At 36.0% G+C, this 23,404-nt stretch overlaps 2 protein-coding genes across 6 annotated transcripts; both read right to left on the bottom strand.

Moving 5' to 3' along the window:
* Nucleotides 1–1,594: 1,594 nt before the first annotated feature.
* On the bottom strand, nt 1,595–5,333 carry LOC136279476 (uncharacterized). The gene is made up of 5 exons (XM_066163351.1): nt 5,304–5,333; nt 5,139–5,196; nt 3,064–3,182; nt 2,349–2,687; nt 1,595–2,086 (listed from the first exon to the last, which is right to left on the bottom strand). Exons 3-5 carry the CDS (start codon nt 3,163–3,165, stop codon nt 1,730–1,732), a joined length of 798 nt encoding a protein of 265 aa, XP_066019448.1. The 5' UTR covers nt 3,166–3,182; nt 5,139–5,196; nt 5,304–5,333; the 3' UTR covers nt 1,595–1,729.
* Nucleotides 5,334–10,050: 4,717 nt separating this feature from the next.
* On the bottom strand, nt 10,051–19,244 carry LOC131785770 (collagen triple helix repeat-containing protein 1-like). Of its 5 annotated transcripts, XM_066163347.1 has the most exons (6): nt 19,187–19,216; nt 15,793–15,865; nt 13,576–13,633; nt 12,150–12,268; nt 11,428–11,766; nt 10,051–10,554 (listed from the first exon to the last, which is right to left on the bottom strand). In XM_066163347.1, the coding sequence occupies exons 4-6, from the start codon at nt 12,249–12,251 to the stop codon at nt 10,198–10,200; spliced, it is 798 nt and encodes a 265-aa protein (XP_066019444.1). In that variant the 5' UTR covers nt 12,252–12,268; nt 13,576–13,633; nt 15,793–15,865; nt 19,187–19,216; the 3' UTR covers nt 10,051–10,197. The 5 variants fall into 5 exon arrangements, with proteins under 5 accessions (XP_066019444.1, XP_066019443.1, XP_066019445.1 ...); XM_066163346.1 differs by lacking the exon at nt 15,793–15,865 and having other exon boundaries at nt 19,187–19,244; XM_066163348.1 differs by lacking the exon at nt 19,187–19,216 and having other exon boundaries at nt 15,759–15,820.
* Between the last annotated feature and the right edge of the window lie 4,160 nt (nt 19,245–23,404).

Raw genomic sequence — 23,404 nt, 5'->3', positions numbered from 1 at the left:
ATAACTCCGGAAATATTCGGAACGTCTATTGCCACACATAAGATGTATGTCACTTGTAAATTACGACTCCAAAGTGCATGTCATTTTCAACTTCCACGTACTTTCAAGGTCCAACTTGCCTCTTGAGTCACGATTATAAAATCCATTTAGAGGGCATTTTAGTCATTTAAAGAGAGACACAGCAAGAACCGAAACAAAAGGGAAATTACCTTTCAAGTTCATATGTTTATCAAGATTTAACCCTTTAAATCCTAGAAATATAATCTTGTTAAAAGAAGTATTTCGAATCATCTTTTCCTTTACCGGAATCCTGCGACTATTTGACAAGTTATCCGATTTTCCCCGAATAGTGAGTTCGCTGTCTAATTTGAGGCCTATGATGGGAAATCGCACCATCGCGTAATATTTAAAGGCTTGTTCGTCATAGCATTTGGTAGAAAAAAAGGAAAACTTGAGGAAAAAAAGTTTTTCGAGGCAAAAACACAAGAAAGAAAGAGAGGTCAGCTTAAAGTGTAGAGCCAGCGATCCTCAGCCTCTAAACTTTATAGCGACCAGAACAGTTCGCGAGGTCTTACATGAGCTTGTGTTACTTTCTTAGCTGCGTACCTGACATAGGGCTTTTCTGGCTATAGGCCAGTAGGCTCAAAAAGCTTGCAATCTTTAATAAGGTTTTATTATAAACTCAAAATTCAACTAAGGGCATCAGAAGAGTAGATGCAAATAATTAGAAACATTTACACCGAGAGAAGACTGCAGTGGTTACTATCATGATGGCTGCTAATTTATGGATCCCCAGATTAGTTTTCCCGCTTGTTACGCTGCAGATTTTTGAGGAGATGAGTCAAAACTAAGAGCATCAAATAACGACTTCAGCTCTTAAGACCCTTAAATTAATCCTTAAATTAATAAAAAATTATACCAATGTGTTTTCCTCTTGATATCTCTACCACTGTTACAAACAGCGTTTGTTGAGGAACAGGAAAAAGTTTACTTTTCCTATTCTCCACCGAAAAGCGACTTTTCATATCCAAAGCGAGCATAAGGCAAGACCTGTCTCAAACCGAGTCTCTGTTTAGGTTACTCGTCACCATATTTGGTGGTAATTTTCGAAATAAATGCTTTGTCTTGTTGTACTTAAATGATAGTGAACAAATTTTTTCCCTTTTTATCCGAAATCGCTGAAAAGGTAATGGCAGACTTTTTTTTGGAGATTGAAGCGTGAAGGCGTCCTGGAAATTGATAAGAAAAATTCCATGCCGTCCAATTCCATCCAGCGAGTCTAACTTTGATGGAAAAGCATTAAGAATTTGTATTCATCCGAAGCATTTACTTTGTATTTAAGAATACGAATATGTCTACTTTCACACGGACTTGGTTAGCAGTACTGTTACGGGTTGGTTAGTTTATTCCAGTAAAATTATTTGTAGTGCACAAAATGGACAAGAGCAAAGTTCAACGTATGGCGCACTCTGTTCTCTAACTGCAATTATGACACTGGTAAGAACTATTTGATTTGCCCCGCCAGTTACGTGCTTGGAGGAAACTAATGGAATCCTTCATATATATATATATATATATATATATATAACAGACATTTGAGTACTTTCCCGGACTTTATTCTAAAGTTTAAAATCTTTCACAGATATTGCACTTCTAAATAACTCGTCTACAAGTTCCAAGACTAATTTTTTAAAAGTTTTTCAAAAAGTCCAGTTTACATGTGACGTGTTTACTGCTGTGCCTTTGGCACCTCTTCAATGAAGATCCGGGACATTGAATGCCAGCCTGTGTACGCGTCAGCACTCTTCTGGCCAGTAACACACTTTCCAACCCAGAACCCCACTCGAACCTTTCCCTTGTAAATGTTGTTACAGTGACCTTCAATATGGCGGTGACGATGAAGATCGTGGTTCTTCCCCGTTCGCATGTAAAACGCGCCGTCAATGGGGCCAGGAGAGCTGCACTCGGCGTTATTGAAGGTGAAATACCAACGGCTACAGCACTGGTCACAATTATAAATCCTGAGGTTACCAGCAAAGTAAACATGAAGGGAAGTGTCTGTGAATTTCTTCATGAAATCGCAGTTCTGTGCGGAGAAGATATATATGATAAGTAAATGTACTTACAACATTCCAGAATTAGTTGTCTTGTGCCTATTTATCTTTCGCCACAAAAATGAGAGGCTTAATTACATTGAAACTCAAAAACTATCTTCAATGATTGAAAGTAAAGTTGTCACAAACCCATTGATAAATTACTCTTTGCTCCTTAAGAAAATGCTGCTGCTTTTGTCAGTAACCTCTTGAGACAAAAATTGCGAAGATCAATATCTGTTGAGTTACTATTACTTGGATCACTCCCGAGTCTTTGCTGTCTCCTCTCTTCCATGTACATTCTTTCCAGTTCATATGCGAGGAAAGCTGAGACGCCCCTGCATTTCCACTCTCGCCTTTCTCCCCTCGCTGTCCTTTTTGGCCTGTGAGACCCTGGACACCAGGCTCTCCCTTCGAACCTTTGTTTCCTTGAAGGCCAGGAGGTCCTTGGGGCCCAGCCTTTCCCGGACTGCCCCGATCTCCCTTGGTTCCGTCACGTCCGTCACGACCAGGTGCCCCAGGAGATCCCGGCATGCCATGCATCCCAGGAAAACCATTTGTCCCTGGTTGTCCGCCATAACACTGTGAAAGAGACTGTGATGGAAACAAAAATATAACAACCAAACATGTAGTCACTCTATCAGATATTAGCAAACACCATGAACAAGTACGGTGTTAAAAATTAAAAATATAAATTGCAGAAGAAAAACAGAAAAAACAAATATTTAAGTGGAATCCTCTACTGAAAAGGTCATGCGACCACAAGAAAAATATAATTTTAAAAATCCAATCTCTTCTTAATTTCACACTATTTGTCTGACAATCGACTTTCTGGAAATTGTTAAAAAAAAAGAAAAGCTTCATTCAGTGATGTAGTCAATCCGCCACAGAGAAATGCAATGGAACTAGACGTATTTCCTAATCACTTTTCGTTCAGTTTCCCAAACACTTCTAAACATACGGGACTTACTTTGTTGTCAGCTGGTTTGCTGCTCTTGTTACTGGTGCCAGAACACAAGGTGATCAGCGGTAGAATCAGTAAAATTAACAAGATTGCCGATGAAACGTTCATTATTGTAAGCTAATGCGCTGTGGATAAACATAAATCAATGACTACAAAGGAAGTTAACTATTGACCAGATTGAAACGCGCATCATAAATAATTCATTGAGTTTATGCTAGTTTACTGTACTTCCTTCTCTCCCAAAATCAAAGGTCACTTTAAAAATGGCATTATCGGAATTTCTCCGTATATTGGATGGGTTTTGTCTGGAGAAGTGGACATCTTTCTTTAAATGAAGTGATGGCTTGAGGCCACATTTCTGTTTTGGTAGAAAACAATATTTTTCTCGGAATCGTTAATCGTTCCTTGAGGCAAAGCACATGATACGCACCATGTATAACAACAAGAGAATATACAATGTTTATATTCCCTCGATAATACTTTTAAAAATCAATGAATTAGCACTTTTGGTGAGTAATGTAACATTTTTATAAACATCTTTGATCTAAGAAACTATTTAAGAGGTGGAGAACATTTTGTGTTAAGATATGTCGATAACATAACTTCCTCAAAATTCGTAGCCGCACTTTTTTGTTTTATTGCAAAATAAACAGAAATCAAATGGTTCTTCTCGTTCTGGAAAGTATTAATCAGCTAAATGTTCTTAAAGAAGAGTTTCATGTTAAAGCAAATTTAAGGTTGTATGTTTTTTTCAATCGGCTAAAAAATAATTAAGCAATCGTATTTTCTAGATAACCCCTGTATTTTCCAAGCAACGGGGGACACAATGCAAACATCTATCATGTTTTGTTCTCATTTAAACGGGTTCAAGAGCTTTTTACGTGAGAAATCAAAATTGAAGTCCTTATTGTCAGCGTTTAAGGGGTTTTTCAGTTTATGCGAAAGGTTTATCGGTTTCATCGCGAAATAAAGGTGAACGTTTCTGGAAGTACAATCAACTCAGTCTTTCAGACCACCTTCCTTTGAGCGATATACCTTATTTCCTGTAAATGGGATGGCCACTCAAGAGAGACTTTACCGTATATGTTGAATAAGACTTTATTTGAAATGAAGTTTTGTGAAAAAGAATTTTATGGCACGCTTCTCCAATAAAAATACTCAGAAAAACCGTTATTGAAAAAAATATATATTTTTTAAGGGAAATAACATTTTTATCACTTATTCACTCGTGATGTGAGAGTGTTACTGCATTGTTAAATGTCTATTCCATATATTTGATATGTTTTTTGTTTGTTTGTTTCGTCGAACTAAATCTATCTTTTTAAAGATAGATTTAGTTCCAATTTTGTGACAATTGTATCGTCTCGTAACACGTGGTCCTCAATTGTAATCTCGAAATACAATTTCGAATAACATGTTTTATTCAGATTTTTAAAATTGTATTAACAACTTTGTTTGAAAGTATTCACATATTAGGGGGAAAAACGCTGCGAACTGAAATAAAGTTACAATTACTGTCCAATTCATAGCTTAAGAACAAAAGTTTCCAAGAACAAAAAACCGTCGCAACATATCGAGCCAGAACAGGTTTTTGAAATACTAACAAAACTTAGCCATTGATAAAGATTCTCGAGTCGGCCAGTTGTATTATATTTTTTATCTATGTTCCCTAAAATTTTCCAAGCCTGAAAGCGGAGAAAAACAGCAGCAACAGAAGTGTTGTTAGGCTGTACCATATTTTGTGACAATCAATTCGAGAGACATTCATCTTTAGGTATTCTTCGTACTTTGGTTTTCCATGTAGATGCACCCAATCATTCGATAGCTCGTATGATAATTTTATCTTATTTGATGAAGATTTTTTTAAAACGAAAAACTGACTTTCAAGGCTTGATTGTGATATTCTACACTAAAAAACCTTGTTACAATATAACAAACTCTCTCTGTACAAACCGGGAGCCCGGTTGCTTAACTGTAAGTCGTGAATTTTCCAGTGCCAAACCGATATACGTTTGAGATCAAAATCGATGTAAAGCATCAGCCATGTTCCCTAACTCTTGTCTAAAAAGCGATCCACTCACCTTCAAAAATAACTTGACGCTTCTGATGAACTTTTCGAAACGAAAGGAATGAACTTTACTACAAAACAAGAGAAAATGTTCGTGTCATCAGCTTTTCAGGAATAAAATCTGAAGAAAATACGAAAATGTAAACTAAACTGAAATATTCGCCTGTACGATACTAACCTCACTTGAGACTGTTTCGAGTGTAGGTGAAAAAAATTTTTTCTACATAAGAAAACGTTTCTTGTTTACTTGGTATCTCGTCCGAACAAGTTTGAGAAACAACGGAAGTGTTAAATCCGTTCTAAGGTTTCATTCTAATGTCTTTTATCATTGGCCAGTGCAGATGCTTTAATTTACTCAGCTAATTCGTCCAATAGGATGAAACATTTCATTCTTGTTACGGTTGCCTCGTCTCATTTGTTGCATCTTCTCCAGGAGTCAACTATGATGTGTCTGATGTGTTCCTGCCTGAAAATGTTGAAGAATTGGCTTGAATTGTATCATTAAATAGGTAAAGAGAGTTGTGGATGCGTTTCTGAAAAAATATTTCCTTTTCTGTATTTCTAAAGCTCCTAATATGACGGGGTTTATATTTTAAGTAACTGGATTGCCTTACATTTAACACGTTCATCAGCGTTATACCTTAAGAAACAGAATTTCAAACGTCTTTATAATGAGCAAATATTATTGTTTTAAGCATCGTAGTATAACAACTGGCTCCATTCTCTTGCTTTTTATTTGTCCGCTCTTCTGCATTAAAAAAAATTCTCGTATGAATAAAATACGGTAGCTAATGTGATTCCTTTCCTTAATCAACGTTCATGATTAACCAGAAAATTGTAATTTCCTTTTGACATTATGTTTTCTTGTCAAAGGTGGTTCGCATTATGATAAAAAAATGGACCGCGTTGTATGACTTGCTCAGCAACCTCATAAATTGATGTGAATAATAACTTTTATTTACTAACGGAGGAGAGCTTTTTTTATCGAAGAGAGTTTTATCAGAGAGTTTTCCGGTACCACCGTTTTATAACTCACATTTTTCATGCGTTTAATAAGTATAACCACAGACTATAATCGTTTTTGGTGACTGCGTTCGAGTCCTCAAGATTTTGAGACGTTAAAAATATCTCCACTTCAATTCAATTAAGTTGGCGCCTTTGTTTGATTGTGCACTTAACAAAAGATATCGGTAGAGCGCTGACAAAACAGAATGGTTTAGGTTCCATGTAAATATCGTTATTTATTGTCAAGTTGCACAGAAAATGAATAAAGAATTATCTAACATGACAATCACATGGTTGCAAAGATGGCGGTCGTTTTTATCTCTCAGTACATGCCGAAATGCGAGATCACTAAAATTTTTTGTTTACCAAATGAGCTTCTCGTCAGGACAAGTTTGTGAATAATAAATCAGTATAAAATTCATTTTAATGAATAAATTGTCCTATGAGTGACCGTATTAGATTTGCCTCAAATTGGCATTTTGTTGAAGTTAAATTTCTTTACTCAATGTTATAAGAATACGCTTGCGTAGAACCCTAAAATAAATGGGGCGGGAAAATAGCAAAAAAATAACGAGGATATTTCATACGTTTTGTACACAAAGCATGGCTGTGTTGTTTTCCACGACAGCTTTCAGTTGCATATCAATAAAACAAAAATGATCATAGCACCCATTTCCTTTTTTTACTTTTTCTCTTTTTTTTTCGGAAAAAGTACAACTAAAATCGAGATTCTTGAGATTGAATTAAACTTTTATGCAATTCTAGTAAGTAACATAATTAACTAAACAGGTTTGTTTGATTTAAACAGTTCGAAATGAAAGGTAAACATATTCTACGTTTGCTTGCGATTTATTCACTTAGTGAACAGAACCAGAAAACAAAAACAAGGTCTAGAAGAGGAAAAAATAATCGGAGTCTTTCACTGACTTTACGCCCTGAAAAAGGTTTGAGTTACACTGCGGGTATAAATTTAATGCTGAGTGCTTTGTGATAAATAAAGTTCCTGTATTCATCGTTCGTAGTCTACCTTGTTGAATAAATTTTTATGTTTACCTGAGCCCAATCTCGATTTTTTCCTCATTCACAATCAATTCTTGTCATGGCTTACACCCTTGAGACAACTATTTGTTGTTTGTGATGACCACCGACCGCGATATTGGGTAGGAAGACAATTACTTTATCTCAAGCTTACCATCGGTCCTCTTGCATTTAAATATAAATCATACCATCCAATAATGTTCAGAGAAGACCTTTCTTCCCATTACTGGGTCCCAATGGCCTGTTTGTATTGTCCTCCACCTACATTGAACGGTCACGTAAAGCTCAACCTCACAAATAAAACTTAGAGTAGCTGTCAAGTATGTGCAATCCATGTTTATCTCCCGAAATCAACGCTTGTAGTATATTTGAGCGTTTTTTTATGATGAAGTACAGAAGAACCTGTATTACGCGGTCACCCCTGTATTGAGCGGTCACACCGCGGGTGACCGCCAAATAAAAGTTCGACTGTATTTAAAAAACGTAGATAAAATAATTAACTTAGTTACAAAATGTAAGCAAACTTTTTTGCCTTGCTTTGCCACAAAGTGATTAGGTAACCACTAAGAATTTGCATGTAGTCATCAAAGCAAATTTTGTATAGCTTCGACTGCGTGCCCAGAAGACCAACTGTCATCATGACCGACGAGAAAACTGTTTACTGACTGAAACGTAGCAGCTTTGTCGGCCCTCACTCTAATCTCGCGCGACACGAAAATAGTAAAACCGTAGATAATTCTAGAAGGGAAAACTGCATCACTTTAAAAAACGATCCCAAACGATGAAACAAGTAAAACTGAAGATAACTCGATCTAGAATGGAAAACCGCATCACTTTAAAAACGAAAATCCCCAAACCCCTCTCAGGGTTTCGGATCTTGTTACTTTTGCCTTTAATGCTATTCCACTGTTTGATCTCGAGTTATCATAGTCATTGTTGACACTTTGTTGTCGATACGATCAAGCAATCCCTATTTTACCGACAAATAAAATAAACATAGCCCACCTATGCTAATTAGCCAATGTTTTGAAATTTTGCAGAGAAGTGCGAAAGGCATTCACCTGCGGCTCATGTTTCTCTAGCACTTCTCTCGTGTGCTTAAAAGATCCTGTGTGCTTCAAAAAGTCAACAATGTACTCGGCGCGTTTGTTTATCTCTGTAATATATATATAACAGAACTGTGAAGCTAATTTAGAAATAATTGGATAAAAACAAAAGGAAAACCTATGACGGCCAAAATTTGAAAGGAAACAGGCAAATTCCAATTTGGTAGCCTGATTAATTTCTACTACAATTGTTCTAAATCGAAACACTTCGACACATGAGCACATAATTTATTTTTTACCCTTCAAAATTAACATTTTTTGATTTCAGCATCATGCATGCGCTAAAAGGGAACTTTCAAAGGGAATTTAAATCTTATTGCCTCAGAAAGTTTGATAGTTTTTTTGCCTGCTTTTTAAGTTTAGTTGCACTTTTGTATCAATTTTAAGATGCGTCATTGATGTTCTTTCATTCTTTTCTCTTCATGTAATGATTATTTTATTTGCCCTGTGACTGAAAAATCTCTTTAGTTACTACAAATAAAGTGGGCGTGTAATATGAGTATTGTAAGTTTATCTGTCTGGATATTTTCAGCAAAAGGTCAAACAACCAAAACTAAATGCAAAACTAAACACACAGACAAATAGGGGCAGAGAGTAGACTGAAGGAAGACTGTAGTTGTTACCGTCACGATGGCTGATGCATTATGGATCCTCAGATTAGTTTTCCCGCTTGTTACGTTGCAGTTTTTGTAAGGATATGAACCAAAATTAAGAGCATCAAATAAACGATTTCAGCTCCAAACACCCTTTGTGTTCTTCATTTTTCTGTTTGTATCCACCGGAATTTGATCTGTACTAGTTTATCTATAAATTTTAGTCTTAAAAATCACCGGAATTGTCTGACCTTTGGCGCCAACGATAGAAAATCAACACAATCCATCTTGACACTGCTTTGGAGAGACATTCGAAGTGAACATCTCTATTTAATTTGATGGTCCCAAGGGTGTTAATCTGTCTCAAAAATTGTAATGCTTCACGTCCAAAGTCTTGACATTAGACATTTTAGCCGACGGATTTTTGTCAAGATCGTTTTCAGCTTAGAATTTTTATTCAGGTTTAGCCCAATAAAAACGAATCAAAGTGAAAAACTACACCAATGTGTGTTTTCTTCTTGATATCTCCACCTGTTACAAACAGCGTTTTTTGAGGAACAGGGAAAAGTTCACTTTTCTTATTCCTCACCGAAAAGCGGCTTTTCATATCCAAAGCGAGCATAAGGCAAGACTTGTCTCAAACCGCTTCTCTGTTTAGGTTACTCATCACCGTATTTCGTGGTAATTTTCGTTATGAATGCTTAGTCTTATGGTACTTAAATGACAGTGTTTTCTTTCGAACGAAATGTTTTCCTTTTTATCTGAAATCACTGAGAAGGTAATCATGGCAGTCTTTTTGTGGGAGATTGAAGCGTAAAGGCCTCCTGGAAGTTGAAAGGAAGAATCTCATGCAGTCCAGTTCCATCTAGTGAGCCTTACTTTGATGGAAAAGTATTAAGAATTTGGAAAATCTATAACTAGATTGTATGTGGTTGTATTCATCAGTAGCATTTACTTTGCATTTAAGAGTACGAATATGTCTACTTTCACACTGACTTGGTCAGCAGAACTGTTACGGGTTGGTAAGTTTATTCCATTGAGATCATTTGAAGTTCACCAAATGGAAAAGGAACAAAGTTCTATGGTGCATTCTGCTTTCTTAATACAATTATGACACCGGCAGGAACTATTTGATTTGCCCCGCCAATTAGTGCTTGGTGGAAATTAATGGAATCCTTGATATATTAGATATTTGAGTACTTTCCTGGACTTTATTTCTAGAATTTAATATCTTTCACAGGCATTGCACTTCTACATAGCTCGTCTACACGTTCCAGGACTAGTTTTCCTTAATTTGTCCAAAAAGTCTAGTTTATCACGTGTGACGTGTTTACTGTTGAGCCTTTGACACCTCTCCAATGAAGATCCGGGACATTGTGACCCAGCCTGTGTACGCGTCAGTAGCCTTATAGCCAGTGTTGCAGCTTCCAACCCAGAACCCCACTCGCACCTTTCCCTTGTGAATGTTGTTACAGTGACCTTCAATATGGCGGTGACGATGAAGATTGTGGTTCCTGCCAGTTTGCATGTAAAACGCGCCATCGATGGGGCCAGGAGAGCTGCACTCAGCGCCATTGAAGGTGAAATACCAACGGCTACAGCAGTTGTCACATCCTGTAATCCTGAGGTTACCAGCAAAGTAGACATGGAGGGAAGTGTCTGTGAAGTTCTTCATGAAATCGCAGTTCTGTGCAGAGAAGAAGATTCTTATGGGTAAATGTAGTTACAACATCCAATAATTACTTACCAATACACCGCGTTATTCGCACATTACACCTGTGATGATTAATCTCCATTGGCTGCCAGTTAAATTTGGGTTCATTTTCAGGGTGAATTTGTTGACTTTTAAAGCTCTCCATGGCCTAGCACCAACATATCTTGGTGATATTACATCATTCAAAGGCGATTCGAATCATAATTTAAGATCGAATTTTAGTACTTTATTAGTAATTTATTTATTTTACAGAGCTTTTTCGGTAGCTGCCCCATTTTTATGGAACTCTCTTCCGGAAAGTCTAAGAGCTGTAAGTAGTGTAAATATTTTTAAGAAACAACTGAAAACGTATCTTTTTAAACAAGCATACTGTTAATTATATGAACATATAGAGATTTTTTATCGCTTTTTAATTTATTGTTCAATATAATTTTGTTTTCATTTTGTAATCTAACTATCATATTCTCTGCGGTTTCTTTAGATATTTTTTAATTTTATTGTAAAGCGCATTAGATCATATACTTATAATGAATTTTGCGCTATATAAGTATTAAATTTACTATTGCTATTATTATTACTATTATTATTATTTATTATTACTTTGTATTTGCCTATCTATCTTTCGCAACAAACATGGGAGACTTTATTAGAATTAAACTCAAAAACCATCTTCAAGGCAATTAATGATACAATTCAGTGATTAAGAGTAAAGTTGTCACAAATCCATCGATAAATTACTCGGTTCTAGCAACTCTTTGCTCCTCAAGAAAATGCTGCTTTTGTCAGTAACCTATTGATACTAAAAACAAAAATAGCGAAGATCATTATCTGTTAAGTTGCTATTACTTGGATCACTCCCGAGTCTTTGCCTTCTCCTCTCTTCCATGTACATTCTTTCCAGTTCATATGCGAGGAAAGCTGAGACGCCCCTGCATTTCCACTCTCGCCTTTCTCCCCTCGCTGTCCTTTTTGGCCCGTGGGACCCTGGACACCAGGCTCTCCCTTCGAACCTTTATTTCCTTGAAGGCCAGGAGGTCCTTGGGGCCCAGCCTTTCCCGGACTGCCCCGGTCTCCTTTAGTTCCGTCACGTCCATCACAGCCAGGTGCCCCAGGAGATCCCGGCATGCCATGTATCCCAGGAATACCATTTGTCCCTGGTTGTCCACCATAACACTGTGAAAGAGACTGTGATGGAAACAAAAATATAACAACCAAACATTTAGTCCCTCATCAAATATTGGTAAACACAATGGACAGGTACGGTTTTAGAAATTAAAAATATGGATTGCGGAAGAAAAGCAGGAAATCAAATATTCAAGTGGATTCCTCTACTGAAAAGGTCATGCAACCACAAGAAAGATATCATTCTAAAAATCTAATCTCTTCTTAGTTTTACATTATGTGTCTAACAATTGACGTTTTTACCCCCTTTCTGGAAATTGTTAAAAAAAAAAAAAAAAAAAAAAAAAAAAAAAATTCAGTCAGTGACGCATGCAGTCAATCCGCTATAAAGAAATGCGATGGAACTAAAAGTATTTTCTAAGCACTTCTAAACATACGGGACTTACTTTGTTGTCAGCTGGTTTGCTGCTCTTGTTACTGGTGCCAGAACACAAAGTGATCAGCGGTAGAATCAGTAAGATTAACAAGATTGCCGATGAAAGGTGCATTATTGTAAGCTGATTAGCTGTGGATAAACATAAATCAATGACCACAAAGGAAGTTAACTATTGACCAAATTGAAACGCGCATCATAAATAATACATTGAGTTTCTGGTGGTTTACTGTATGTTCCTTCTCTTCCAAAATCAAAGGTCACTTTTAAAATGGCATTATCAGAATTTCTACGTGCATTGGATGGGTTTTGTCTGAAGAAGTGGACATCTTTATTTAAGTGAAGTAATGGTTTGAGGCCAAATACTGTTTCTACCAAGACAACAATATTTTCTCGGAATCGCTAATCAGTTTCTTGAGGCAAAGCACATGATACGCACCATGTATAACACTAAGAGAGTATCCAGTGTTTATATTCCATCGATATACTTTTAAAAATTTAGCACCTTTTGGTGAGTAATGCAACACTTTTACAAACTATTTAAGAGGTGGAGAAAATTTTGGGTTAAGATATGTCGATAACATACCTTCCTTAAAAATTGTAGCCGCACCTTTTTGTCTTATTGCAAAATAAACAGATATAAAATGCTTCTCGCTCTGGAAAGTATTAATAAGCCACGAAAATTTTATCGAATTCATCGCAAAATAAAGGTGAACGTTTCTGGAAGTACAATCAACTCAGTCTTTTAGACCACCTTCCTTTGAGCTATAAACCTTATTTCCTGTAACGAAGATGGCCACTGAAGAGACACTTCACTGTATATGTTGAATAGGACTTTATTTGAAATGTCTTTTGGTTGAAAAGAATTTTATGGCATGCTTCTCCAAGAAAATACTCTGAAAGACCAATATTTAAATATATATATATATATATATATATATATATATATATATATATATTTTAAGAGAAATAACATTTTTATCACTTATTCACCAGTGATATGAGAGTGTTATCGGCTTGGCGCCTTCTATCGTAGCTTATTAGTTTTATCCTTTGAGCTTGGTGTTCTGCATCGTTAAATGTCTATTCCATGAATTTGGTAGGTTTTTTTTTTGTTTGTCTCGTCGAACTGAAGCTATCTTTTTAAAAAGCATTCCAACTTTGTGACAATTGTTTAAGTCTCGTAACACTTAGTCTTCAAGTGTAATCTCAAAATCACGCATGTTTCAATTCAGATTTTTAAAAACTGCATTAAAAACTGTGTGTGAAAGAACAGTATAACAAACTCTCTGTACTCATCGGGAGCCCGGTTGCTAAACTGTAAGCTGTGAATTTTCCAGTGCCGAACCGATATACATGTGAGGTGATTTTCAGACCAAAGTCGTTGTAAAGCATCAGCCATGTTCCCTAACTCTTGTCTAAAAAAGCGATCCACTCACCTTCAAAAATAACTTGACGCTTGTAATGAAATTTTCGAAACGAAAGGAATTAATGTAACTGCAAAACAAAAGAAAATGTTAGTGCGAACAGCTTTTTAAGAATAAAAACTCAAGAAAAATACGAAAATGTAAACAAAACTGAAATATTCTTCTTCCACAATACTGACTTCACTTGAGACTGTTTCGAATGAATGTGAAAATATTTTTTTTCTACATAAGAAAAAGTTTCTTGTTTACTTGGCATCTCGTCCGAACAAGTTTGAGAAACAACGGAAGTGTTCAATCCACTCGAAGGCTTCATTCTAATTTGTTTTATCATTGGCCAGTGCAGATTCTTTAATTTACTCAGCTAATTCGTCCAATAGGATGAAGCCTTTCATTCTTGTTACGGTTGCCTCGTCTCATTTGTTGCATCTTCTCAAAGGAGTCAACTATGATGTGTCTGATGTGTTCCTGCCCGAAAATGTTGAAGAATTGGCTTGAACTGTATCATTTAATAGGTAAAAAGCTCCTAAATATAACGGCGTTTATATTTGAAATAATTGGATCGCCTTACATTCAACACGTTCATCAATATTATACGTTGAGAAGCAGAATTTCACAATTGTTTATAATGAGCAAATATTAATGTTTTAAGTATAGCTGTATAACAACTGGCTCCATTCTCTTGCTTTTAGCTAGTTCGCTCTCCAGCACTAAAAAAAACCCTCATATGAATCAAACACGGCAACTAATGTAATTCCTTCCCTTTATCAACGTTCACGATGAACTAGAAAATTGTTATTTCTTTTTGACATCGTTTTAAAAAATACAACGCGTTCTATAACTCACTTAGCTACCGCATGAATTGATGTGAATCATAACTTTTATTTACCAACGGAGGAGAGCTTATTTCATCGATGAAATAAAATTAGAGAGTTTTTCCGATATCACCGTTTTTATTCTCCAAAGTTTTCATGCGTTTAACAAGTATAACCACAGAGTTTCTATCTTAGATGTTAAAGGACCTCAAAGATGTACAAAATATTGTTGACTATAATCGTTTTTGGTGACTGCGTTCGAGACTTCAAGATTTTGAGACGTTAAATATATCTCCACTTCAATTCAATTAAGTTTGCGCTTTTGTTTGATACTGCCACTTCACAAACGATATCGGCAGGGCGCTGACAAAACAGAATGGTTTAGTTTCCATGTAAATATCGTCTTTAATTGTCAAGTTGCACAGAAAAAGAGTAAAGAATTATTCAACGTGACAACCATATGGTTGCAAACATGGCGGTCGCTTTCATTACTCAGTACATGCCGAAATGCGAGATCAATAAAATTTTATTTTGTTTACTAAATGAGCTTCTCGTCAAGACAAGTTTGTGAATAACGAGTCAGTCTAAAAGTCATTTCAAGGAATCAAATGTCCTATGAGTGACCGTATTGGATTTGCCTCAAATTGGCATTTTGTTGAAGTTAAATTTCTTTACTCAATGTTATAAGAATACGCTTGCGTAGAACCCTAAAATAAATGGGGCGGGAAAATAACAAAAAAATAACGAGGATATTTCATACGTTTTGTACACAAAGCATGGATGTGTCGTTTCCCAAGACAGCTTTCAGTTGCATATCAACAAAACAAAAGTGATCATCTTACCCGGTTCCTTTTTTTACTTTTTCTCTTTTTTTTCGGAAAAAGTACAACTAAAATCGAGAATTGAGGTTGAATTAAACTTTTCTACAATTTTAATAAGTAACATCAGTAACTAAACAGGTTTGTCTGATTTAAACTGTTCGAAATGAAAGGTAAACATATAGTCTACGTTTGCTTGCGATTTATTCACTTAATGAACAGAACCAGAGAACAAAAGCAAGGTCTAGAAGAGGAAAAAGAACCGGGGTCTTTTACTGACTCTGGAGAGAAAGAAAGAGTATTACCCCTGAAAAAGGTTTGAGTTACACTGTGGTTATACATTTAATGCTGAGTACTTCGTGACACATGAAGTTCCTGTATTCATCGTTCGTAGTCCACCTTGTTGAATAAATTTTTATGTTTACCTAAGCCCAATCTCGATTTTTTTCCTTATTCACAATCAATTCTTGTCATGGCTTACACCCTTGAGACAACTATTTGTTGTTTGTGATGACCACCGACCGCGATATTGGGTTGGAAGATAATTACTTTATCTCAAGCTTACCATCGGTCCTCTTGCATTTAAATATAAATCATACCATCCAATAATGTTCAGAGAAGACCTTTCTTCCCTTTACTGAGTCCCAATGGCCTGTTTGTATTGTCCTCCACCTGCATTGAACGGTCACGTAAAGCTCAACCTCACAAATAAAACTTAGAGTACCTGTCAAGTAAGTGCAATCCATGTTTATCTCCCGAAATCAACGCTTGTAGTATATTTGAGCGTTTTTTTATGATGAAGTACAGAAGAACCTGTATTACGCGGTCACCCCTGTATTGAGCGGTCACACCGCGGGTGACCGCCAAATACAAGTTCGACTGTATTTAAAAAACGTAGATAAAGTAATTAACTTAGTTACAAAATGTAAGCAAACTTTTTTGTCTTGCTTTGCCACAAAGTGATTATGTAACCACTAAGAATTTGCATGTAGTCATCAAAGCAAATTTTGTATAGCTTCGACTGCCCACAAGACTAACTGTCATCATGACTGACGAGAAAACTGTTTACTCACTGAAACGTGGCAGCATTGTCGGCCCTCACTCTAATCTCGTGCGACATGAAACTAGTAAAACTGAAGATAACTCGATCTAGAATGGAAAACCGCATCACTTTAAAAACGAAAATCCCCAAACCCCTCTCAGGGTTTCGGATCTTGTTACTTTTGCCTTTAATGCTATTCCACTGTTTGATCTCGAGTTATCATAGTCATTGTTGACACTTTGTTGTCGATACGATCAAGCAATCCCTATTTTACCGACAAATAAAATAAACATAGCCCACCTATGCTAATTAGCCAATGTTTTGAAATTTTGCAGAGAAGTGCGAAAGGCATTCACCTGCGGCTCATGTTTCTCTAGCACTTCTCTCGTGTGCTTAAAAGATCCTGTGTGCTTCAAAAAGTCAACAATGTACTCGGCGCGTTTGTTTATCTCTGTAATATATGTATAACAGAACTGTGAAGCTAATTTAGAAATAATTGGATAAAAACAAAAGGAAAACCTATGACGGCCAAAATTTGAAAGGAAACAGGCAAATTCCAATTTGGTAGCCTGATTAATTTCTACTACAATTGTTCTAAATCGAAACACTTCGACACATGAACACATAATTTATTTTTTACCCTTCAAAATTAACATTTTTTGATTTCAGCATCATGCATGCGCTGAAAGGGAACTTTCAAAGGGAATTTAAATCTTATTGCCTCAGAAAGTTTGATAGTTTTTTTGCCTGCTTTTTAAGTTTAGTTGCACTTTTGTATCAATTTTAAGATGCGTCATTGATGTTCTTTCATTCTTTTCTCTTCATGTAATGATTATTTTATTTGCCCTGTGACTGAAAAATCTCTTTAGTTACTACAAATAAAGTGGGCGTGTAATATGAGTATTGTAAGTTTATCTGTCTGGATATTTTCAGCAAAAGGTCAAACAACCAAAACTAAATGCAAAACTAAACACACAGACAAATAGGGGCAGAGAGTAGACTGAAGGAAGACTGTAGTAGTTACTGTCACGATGGCGGATGCATTATGGATCCTCAGATTAGTTTTCCCGCTTGTTACGTTGCAGTTTTTGTAAGGATATGAACCAAAATTAAGAGCATCAAATAAACGATTTCAGCTCCAAACACCCTTTGTGTTCTTCATTTTTCTGTTTGTATCCACCGGAATTTGATCTGTACTAGTTTATCTATAAATTTTAGTCTTAAAAATCACCGAAATTGTCTGACCTTTGGCGCCAACGATAGAAAATCAACACGATCCATCTTGACAATGCTTTGGAGAGACATTCGAAGTGAACATCTCTATTTAATTTGATGGTCCCAAGGGTGTTAATCTGTCTCAAAAATTGTAATGCTTCACGTCCAAAGTCTTGACATTAGACATTTCAGCCGACGGATTTTTGTCAAGATCGTTTTCAGCTTAGAATTTTTATTCAGGTTTAGCCCAATAAAAACGAATCAAAGTGAAAAACTACACCAATGTGTGTTTTCTTCTTGATATCTCCACCTGTTACTAACAGCGTTTTTTAAGGAACAGGGAAAAGTTCACTTTTCTTATTCCTCACCGAAAAGCGGCTTTTCATATCCAAAGCGAGCATAAGGCAAGACTTGTCTCAAACCGCTTCTCTGTTTAGGTTACTCATCACCGTATTTCGTGGTAATTTTCGTTATGAATGCTTAGTCTTATGGTACTTAAATGACAGTGTTTTCTTTCGAACGAAATGTTTTCCATTTTATCTGAAATCACTGAGAAGGTAATCAAGGCAGTCTTTTTGTGGGAGATTGAAGCGTAAAGGCCTCCTGGAAGTTGAAAGGAAGAATCTCATGCAGTCCAGTTCCATCTAGTGAGCCTTACTTTGATGGAAAAGTATTAAGAATTTGGAAAATCTATAACTAGATTGTATGTGGTTGTATTCATCAGTAGCATTTACTTTGCATTTAAGAGTACGAATATGTTTACTTTCACACTGACTTGGTCAGCAGAACTGTTACGGGTTGGTAAGTTTATTCCATTGAGATCATTTGAAGTGCACCAAATGGAAAAGGAACAAAGTTCTATGGTGCATTCTGCTTTCTTAATACAATTATGACACCGGCAGGAACTATTCGATTTGCCCCGCCAATTACGTGCTTGGTGGAAATTAATGGATCCTTGATATATTAGATATTTGATGTTCTGTATTTTAAAATGTCTCTTTTAAGAATTTGGTATTTGTTTGGTTCACCGAACTGCATCTATCTTTTTGAAAAGCATTCCTTTTTTTGCGACAATTGCATCGTCTTATAAAATTTGTATTTAAAATTGTCTTTGAAAATATTCACATTTTAAGGGGAAAAAAATGCTGCGTACTGAGGTAAAGTGACAATTACAGTCAAACTCATAACTGAACTGCAAAAACAAAAAGGCTTAACAAAATAACAAGCCAGAAGGGATTTTTGGAACACTGACAAAATTAGACATTGATAAAGATTCTCAGGTTTTTTTACCTGTGTTCCCAAAAATTTTTCAAGCTTGAAGGCGAAAAAAAATAGCAGTAACAGAAGTGTTGTTAGGCTGTACGTACCATATTTTGTGAAAATCAATTGAGAAATATTTATCTTTTAAAAGGTATTCTTCGTATCTTGGTTTTTCATGTAGATGCACCAAGTCATTCGATAGCTCGTGTGATGATTTTATCTTATTTGATGAAGGCTTTTTTTTTAAACGAACAACTGACTTTCAAGGCTTAGTTGTGATATTTTACACCAATAAAACCTTGATACAATAAAACAAACTCTCTCTCTTTACATACCGGATGCCCGGTTGCTTAACTGTAAGCTATGAATTTTTCAGTGCCAAACCGATATACACATGAGGTGATTTTCAGATCAAAATCGTCGTAAGGGCATCAGCCGTGTTCCCTAAATCTTGTCTAAAAAAGCGATCCACTCACCTTTAAAAATAACTTGACGCTTGTAATGAAATTTTCGATACCAAAGGAATTAGCGTAACTGCAAATCAAAAGAAAAATGTTCGTATTATCAGCTTTTCAAGAATATAAACTAAAGAAAGAACGAAAATGTAAACAAAACTAAAATATTCGTCTCCACAATACTTACCTCACTTAAGACTGTTTCGAATGTAAGAGAAAATATTTTTTTCTACATAAGAAAACGTTTCTTGTTTACTTGGCATCTCGTCCGAACACGTTTGAGAATCAACGGAAGTGTTCAATCCATTCTTAGGTTTCATTCTAATGTGTTTTATCATTGGTTAGTGCAGATGTATTAATTTACTCAGCTAATTCGTCCAATAGGATGAAGCCTTTCATTCTTGTTACGGTTGCCTCGTCTCATTTGTTGCATCTTCTCCAGGAGTCAACTATGATGTACCTAATGTGCTCCTGCCTGAAAATGTTGAAGACTTGGCTTGAATGGTACCATTAAATAGGTAAAGAAAGTTATGGATGCGTTTCTGAACAAAATATTTCCTTATCTGTGTTTCTAGAGAGCTTTTTTGTCGATGAAATAAAGTCAGAGTTTTTCCGATATCACCGTTTTATTATTCAAAGTTTTCATGCGTTTAACAAGTATAACCACAGAGTTTCTATCCTAGATGCTCAAGGACCGCTAAGATGTAAAAAATATTGTTGACTAAAATCATTTTTTGGTGCCTGTGTTCGAGATCTCAAGATTTTAAGACGTTAAAAATTTCTCTACTTCAATTCATTCAATAAGTTTGCACCTTAGTTTGATTGTGCCACTTAACAAAAGATATCGGTGGAGCGCTGAAAAAACAGAGGGTTTACGTACCATGTAAATATCGTTTTCAATAGTCAAGTTTCACGGACAAAGAGTAGAGAATTATCCAACATGGCAATGATATGGTTGCAAAGGCGGTGATCATTTTCATCACTTGCCGAAATGCGATATCTCTAAAATTTTATTTTGATTAGCTTCTCGTCAAAACAAGTTTGTGAATAATAAATCAGAATAAAAGTCATTTTAATATCGGTTTTGTACACAAAACATGTCTGTGTCGTTTCCCACGACACATTTTATTTGCATATCAACAAAACAAAAACGATCATCTTACCCGGTTCCTCTCTTCGGAAATAGTACAACTAAAATCGAGATTCTTGAGGCTGAGTTAAACTTTTATGTAATATTATAAAGTAACATAATTAACTAAACGGGGTTTGTCTGCTTTAGACTGTTCGAAATGAAAGGTAAATAAAATCTACGTTTGCTTGTGAGTTATTCACTTAGTGAACAGAATTAGAGAACAAGAACAAGGTCTAGCGTGAAAACCTTCAAAACTCAGACTGTCTATTTTGTTTTCTCTTTAAGGATTTTCGTCCCTGCTCACTTTATAATAACGTCAATTACGACGCCTGGTATGTTTACAAACCTTTGTTTGGTTCTTCTGTTGCTACTTGCCGGCTCGCTTGTTCCGAAATTTTACTTTCAATTAATGAGATAAAGCTAGAAAGAAGTCCCGGAAAAGGTCGGACACAGTACAATTTGGTAGATGGCGTGACAACTTTAGCTCAGCTCTATGCTCTACACTCTCATATAGCACGCTCTTTCAACCAATGACAGTGCGCATCATATCCGAACTTTGTTATAATTGATGATGTCTCATTCTGAAATTTGATTCAAATTCATTGATCTTTTTATAATTTCTCTTATGGCTTAAAAATAACATTGCTGTAGCAGTTAACTTTTAAATGACAAGCATAAACCGTTATTCAGTGGCTATGGAAATTATTGAAAGATACTCACTGAGAAAGATCATGATCTTCGTGCGTAGTCCATGATAATTAAAGTTCTATTTTACCAGAAATAACTTTTAATTGCTGGTTTAAGGGTAACAGTCACATCCACTTTTCCAGGCTTCTCTGTAATGTAATCGCTGATATCAGTACAGCCAGTTGCCAAAAGTTGGTGTCGACCGCCGCTATGACGCTTCTCTGCCAAGACTAGTAACGAGTAGCATTGACCCCTCCCTTCCCCTGAAAATTTACCACCAGGAATTAGCTTCCTCCTTCCTTTTCTTATATCGAGTCTTCTAAGAGTTAACCATATTCAATTTGATAAATGAACGTTTCGTTCCTCTCATTTTGGTCTCGCGCGGTACTCAACACCGAAATTGAACTCAGCCAAAATTCGGAAGCGCCTATTTTTTCTTAATTCAGTTGATCAGGGCCAAATTAATCTTGTTTTCGAAATAACTTCTTTTCTCAGAGCTGAATTTTTGATTAATTTCTAATCAGCAAAGTAAAAAAGCCCGAAGTAAGTAATCTGACTCCAGATGAGCCGCTCCGAAGATTCAAACACTTAGGAAAGAGAGATAGGAAACACTTTTTCCTCGTCGCTCACCACTTTTTGTCGTGCAAATCAATAGTCAGTAGTAAAACAGATGCTGTGATCAAAAACTCATCTGCTCTTGCTTTTTCCCGAAGAAAAGGTTTGAGAACACAAGCCATAGTTGCCTCGTACAAGTTCTCTCAGATGAACTCGAAGGATTTCTGCTTCGGTCATTGTTATGTCATGTTACCATGAAGATGATTGCTTCAAATTCAATTGCGCGCGCTCAGGACGTTGACTCGATTGAGTTTTTGCAATAACTGGAGTTTCTCCATAACAATAGAAATAGAAGTGTCTATACGAGGAAAATTGCTGCATTTAGGAAGCAACCACGCCTTGTTGGATCATTTCGTAGAGCGCTGGACTGCAGTGTAGGAGGTCGTGGGTTCAAGCCCCTGACGAACCAACACTCAAATAAGTAAATTCGTTGGCTACGTAGGAATATTGAAAGGTAGGCAGTCTAAACTGCATTTTAAATTACACGCCTAATAAGATACATGAAAAAATTACTCAGTTTTGATTGGTTAAGATAAATGCAGTTTTCAGGTAATTCAATGCAAAAGAGGGTTAATTCAGTGCAAAGAAGTAACAAACCAGAATAAATAATTCATTGAACTGAATTCGGCAGGAACTTAACAAATTATATTTTTAGATCTACTGAGAATAATTCGCTGATTCAGACAGTAAAATGCTTTATCTTCAAAGAAAAAAAATTTCTTTAAGTTGTCCCAGGAGAGTATAATCTTTTGGTTTTCCGAAGATCTACCGATCACATCTATGAAGATAATTCTGTAAGAAAAAGTTTGGTTTTCAATCACGAGCCATCATGAAATGACTGTGAGATGTCTAGCCTGCTCTGACGGTTTCACGGCAAGGATTGAAAAATGACATTTTAGTTTAGGCACGAAATGATTTGTTTTAAAGGCATTCTTCTTCCTTTAGTGTTTGATGCGCCATATAATCTCCAGTAGTGCTTCAGACTACGAAGATGCTTTTAAATGAATAATAAGTGACATCGGGTCAAAGTCGGGTGAAGTTCGGCATTTTATTGTTACCATCACTCACTCGTTTCGATAACGTATGTGGCTTCGATTGCATCAGGTTGATTTTTTCCTCGGCAGCCATGAGCAACATGAAGAAATCCGGAATGAGAGTTGACAGCGCAGTAAATTGAGTTTCAAAGACATGACCATTAGTAAATACAGTTTTTCTCCCCTTTCTACGGATCCTTTCGTCTATTTGATTCTACTTTTATTTTTTGTGACGAGGGAACTGTAAAGTTATAAACAATGTCATCTAATAATTAATGATGTTGAGAGACCTTGAATTTCCTTCTAAGGTTGTCGTGGAAACTTTCGTGGAGACTCTTTTTTTCGGAGTTAAGTGTTTTGAGCTTTTGGATATGGTTTGCTTATCGAAACTTTTTTTGTTTTTTTTTCTTTTCAAAATTGTGAGTTTGAGTTCAAAAACAAATCTTAGGTCCTATTTTACGGATTTCTTACATAATGTTTCCTAAGTATTTCTTTTAAGACTCTTTTAAGATGAAACGAAAGTTTTCCGATCCGACTCAGTCTCCACCCGTCAACGAATCTAACGGAGAATTCAAGCAATCTTAGCGATTGCGTTGCCAAAGAAAAAGTCAATTATAAATTGCATAATATTTCCTCGTAATTCTGCTTGCTATTCTTACAAAACAAAACATTGTTTTCATATTTGGAAAAAATTTTAGGGAGTACAATTGTCTCACATTCAGCGCAGTAGTGTTTCGCGGATCGGGAACACAGGAGAACTTCGTAAAGTCG

This window comes from Pocillopora verrucosa, chromosome 3, assembly GCF_036669915.1.
Source record: "Pocillopora verrucosa isolate sample1 chromosome 3, ASM3666991v2, whole genome shotgun sequence".
NCBI lineage: Eukaryota > Metazoa > Cnidaria > Anthozoa > Scleractinia > Pocilloporidae > Pocillopora > Pocillopora verrucosa.
Note: the sequence above shows the minus strand (reverse complement) of the source record. Positions and strands in the feature narration are given on the sequence as shown.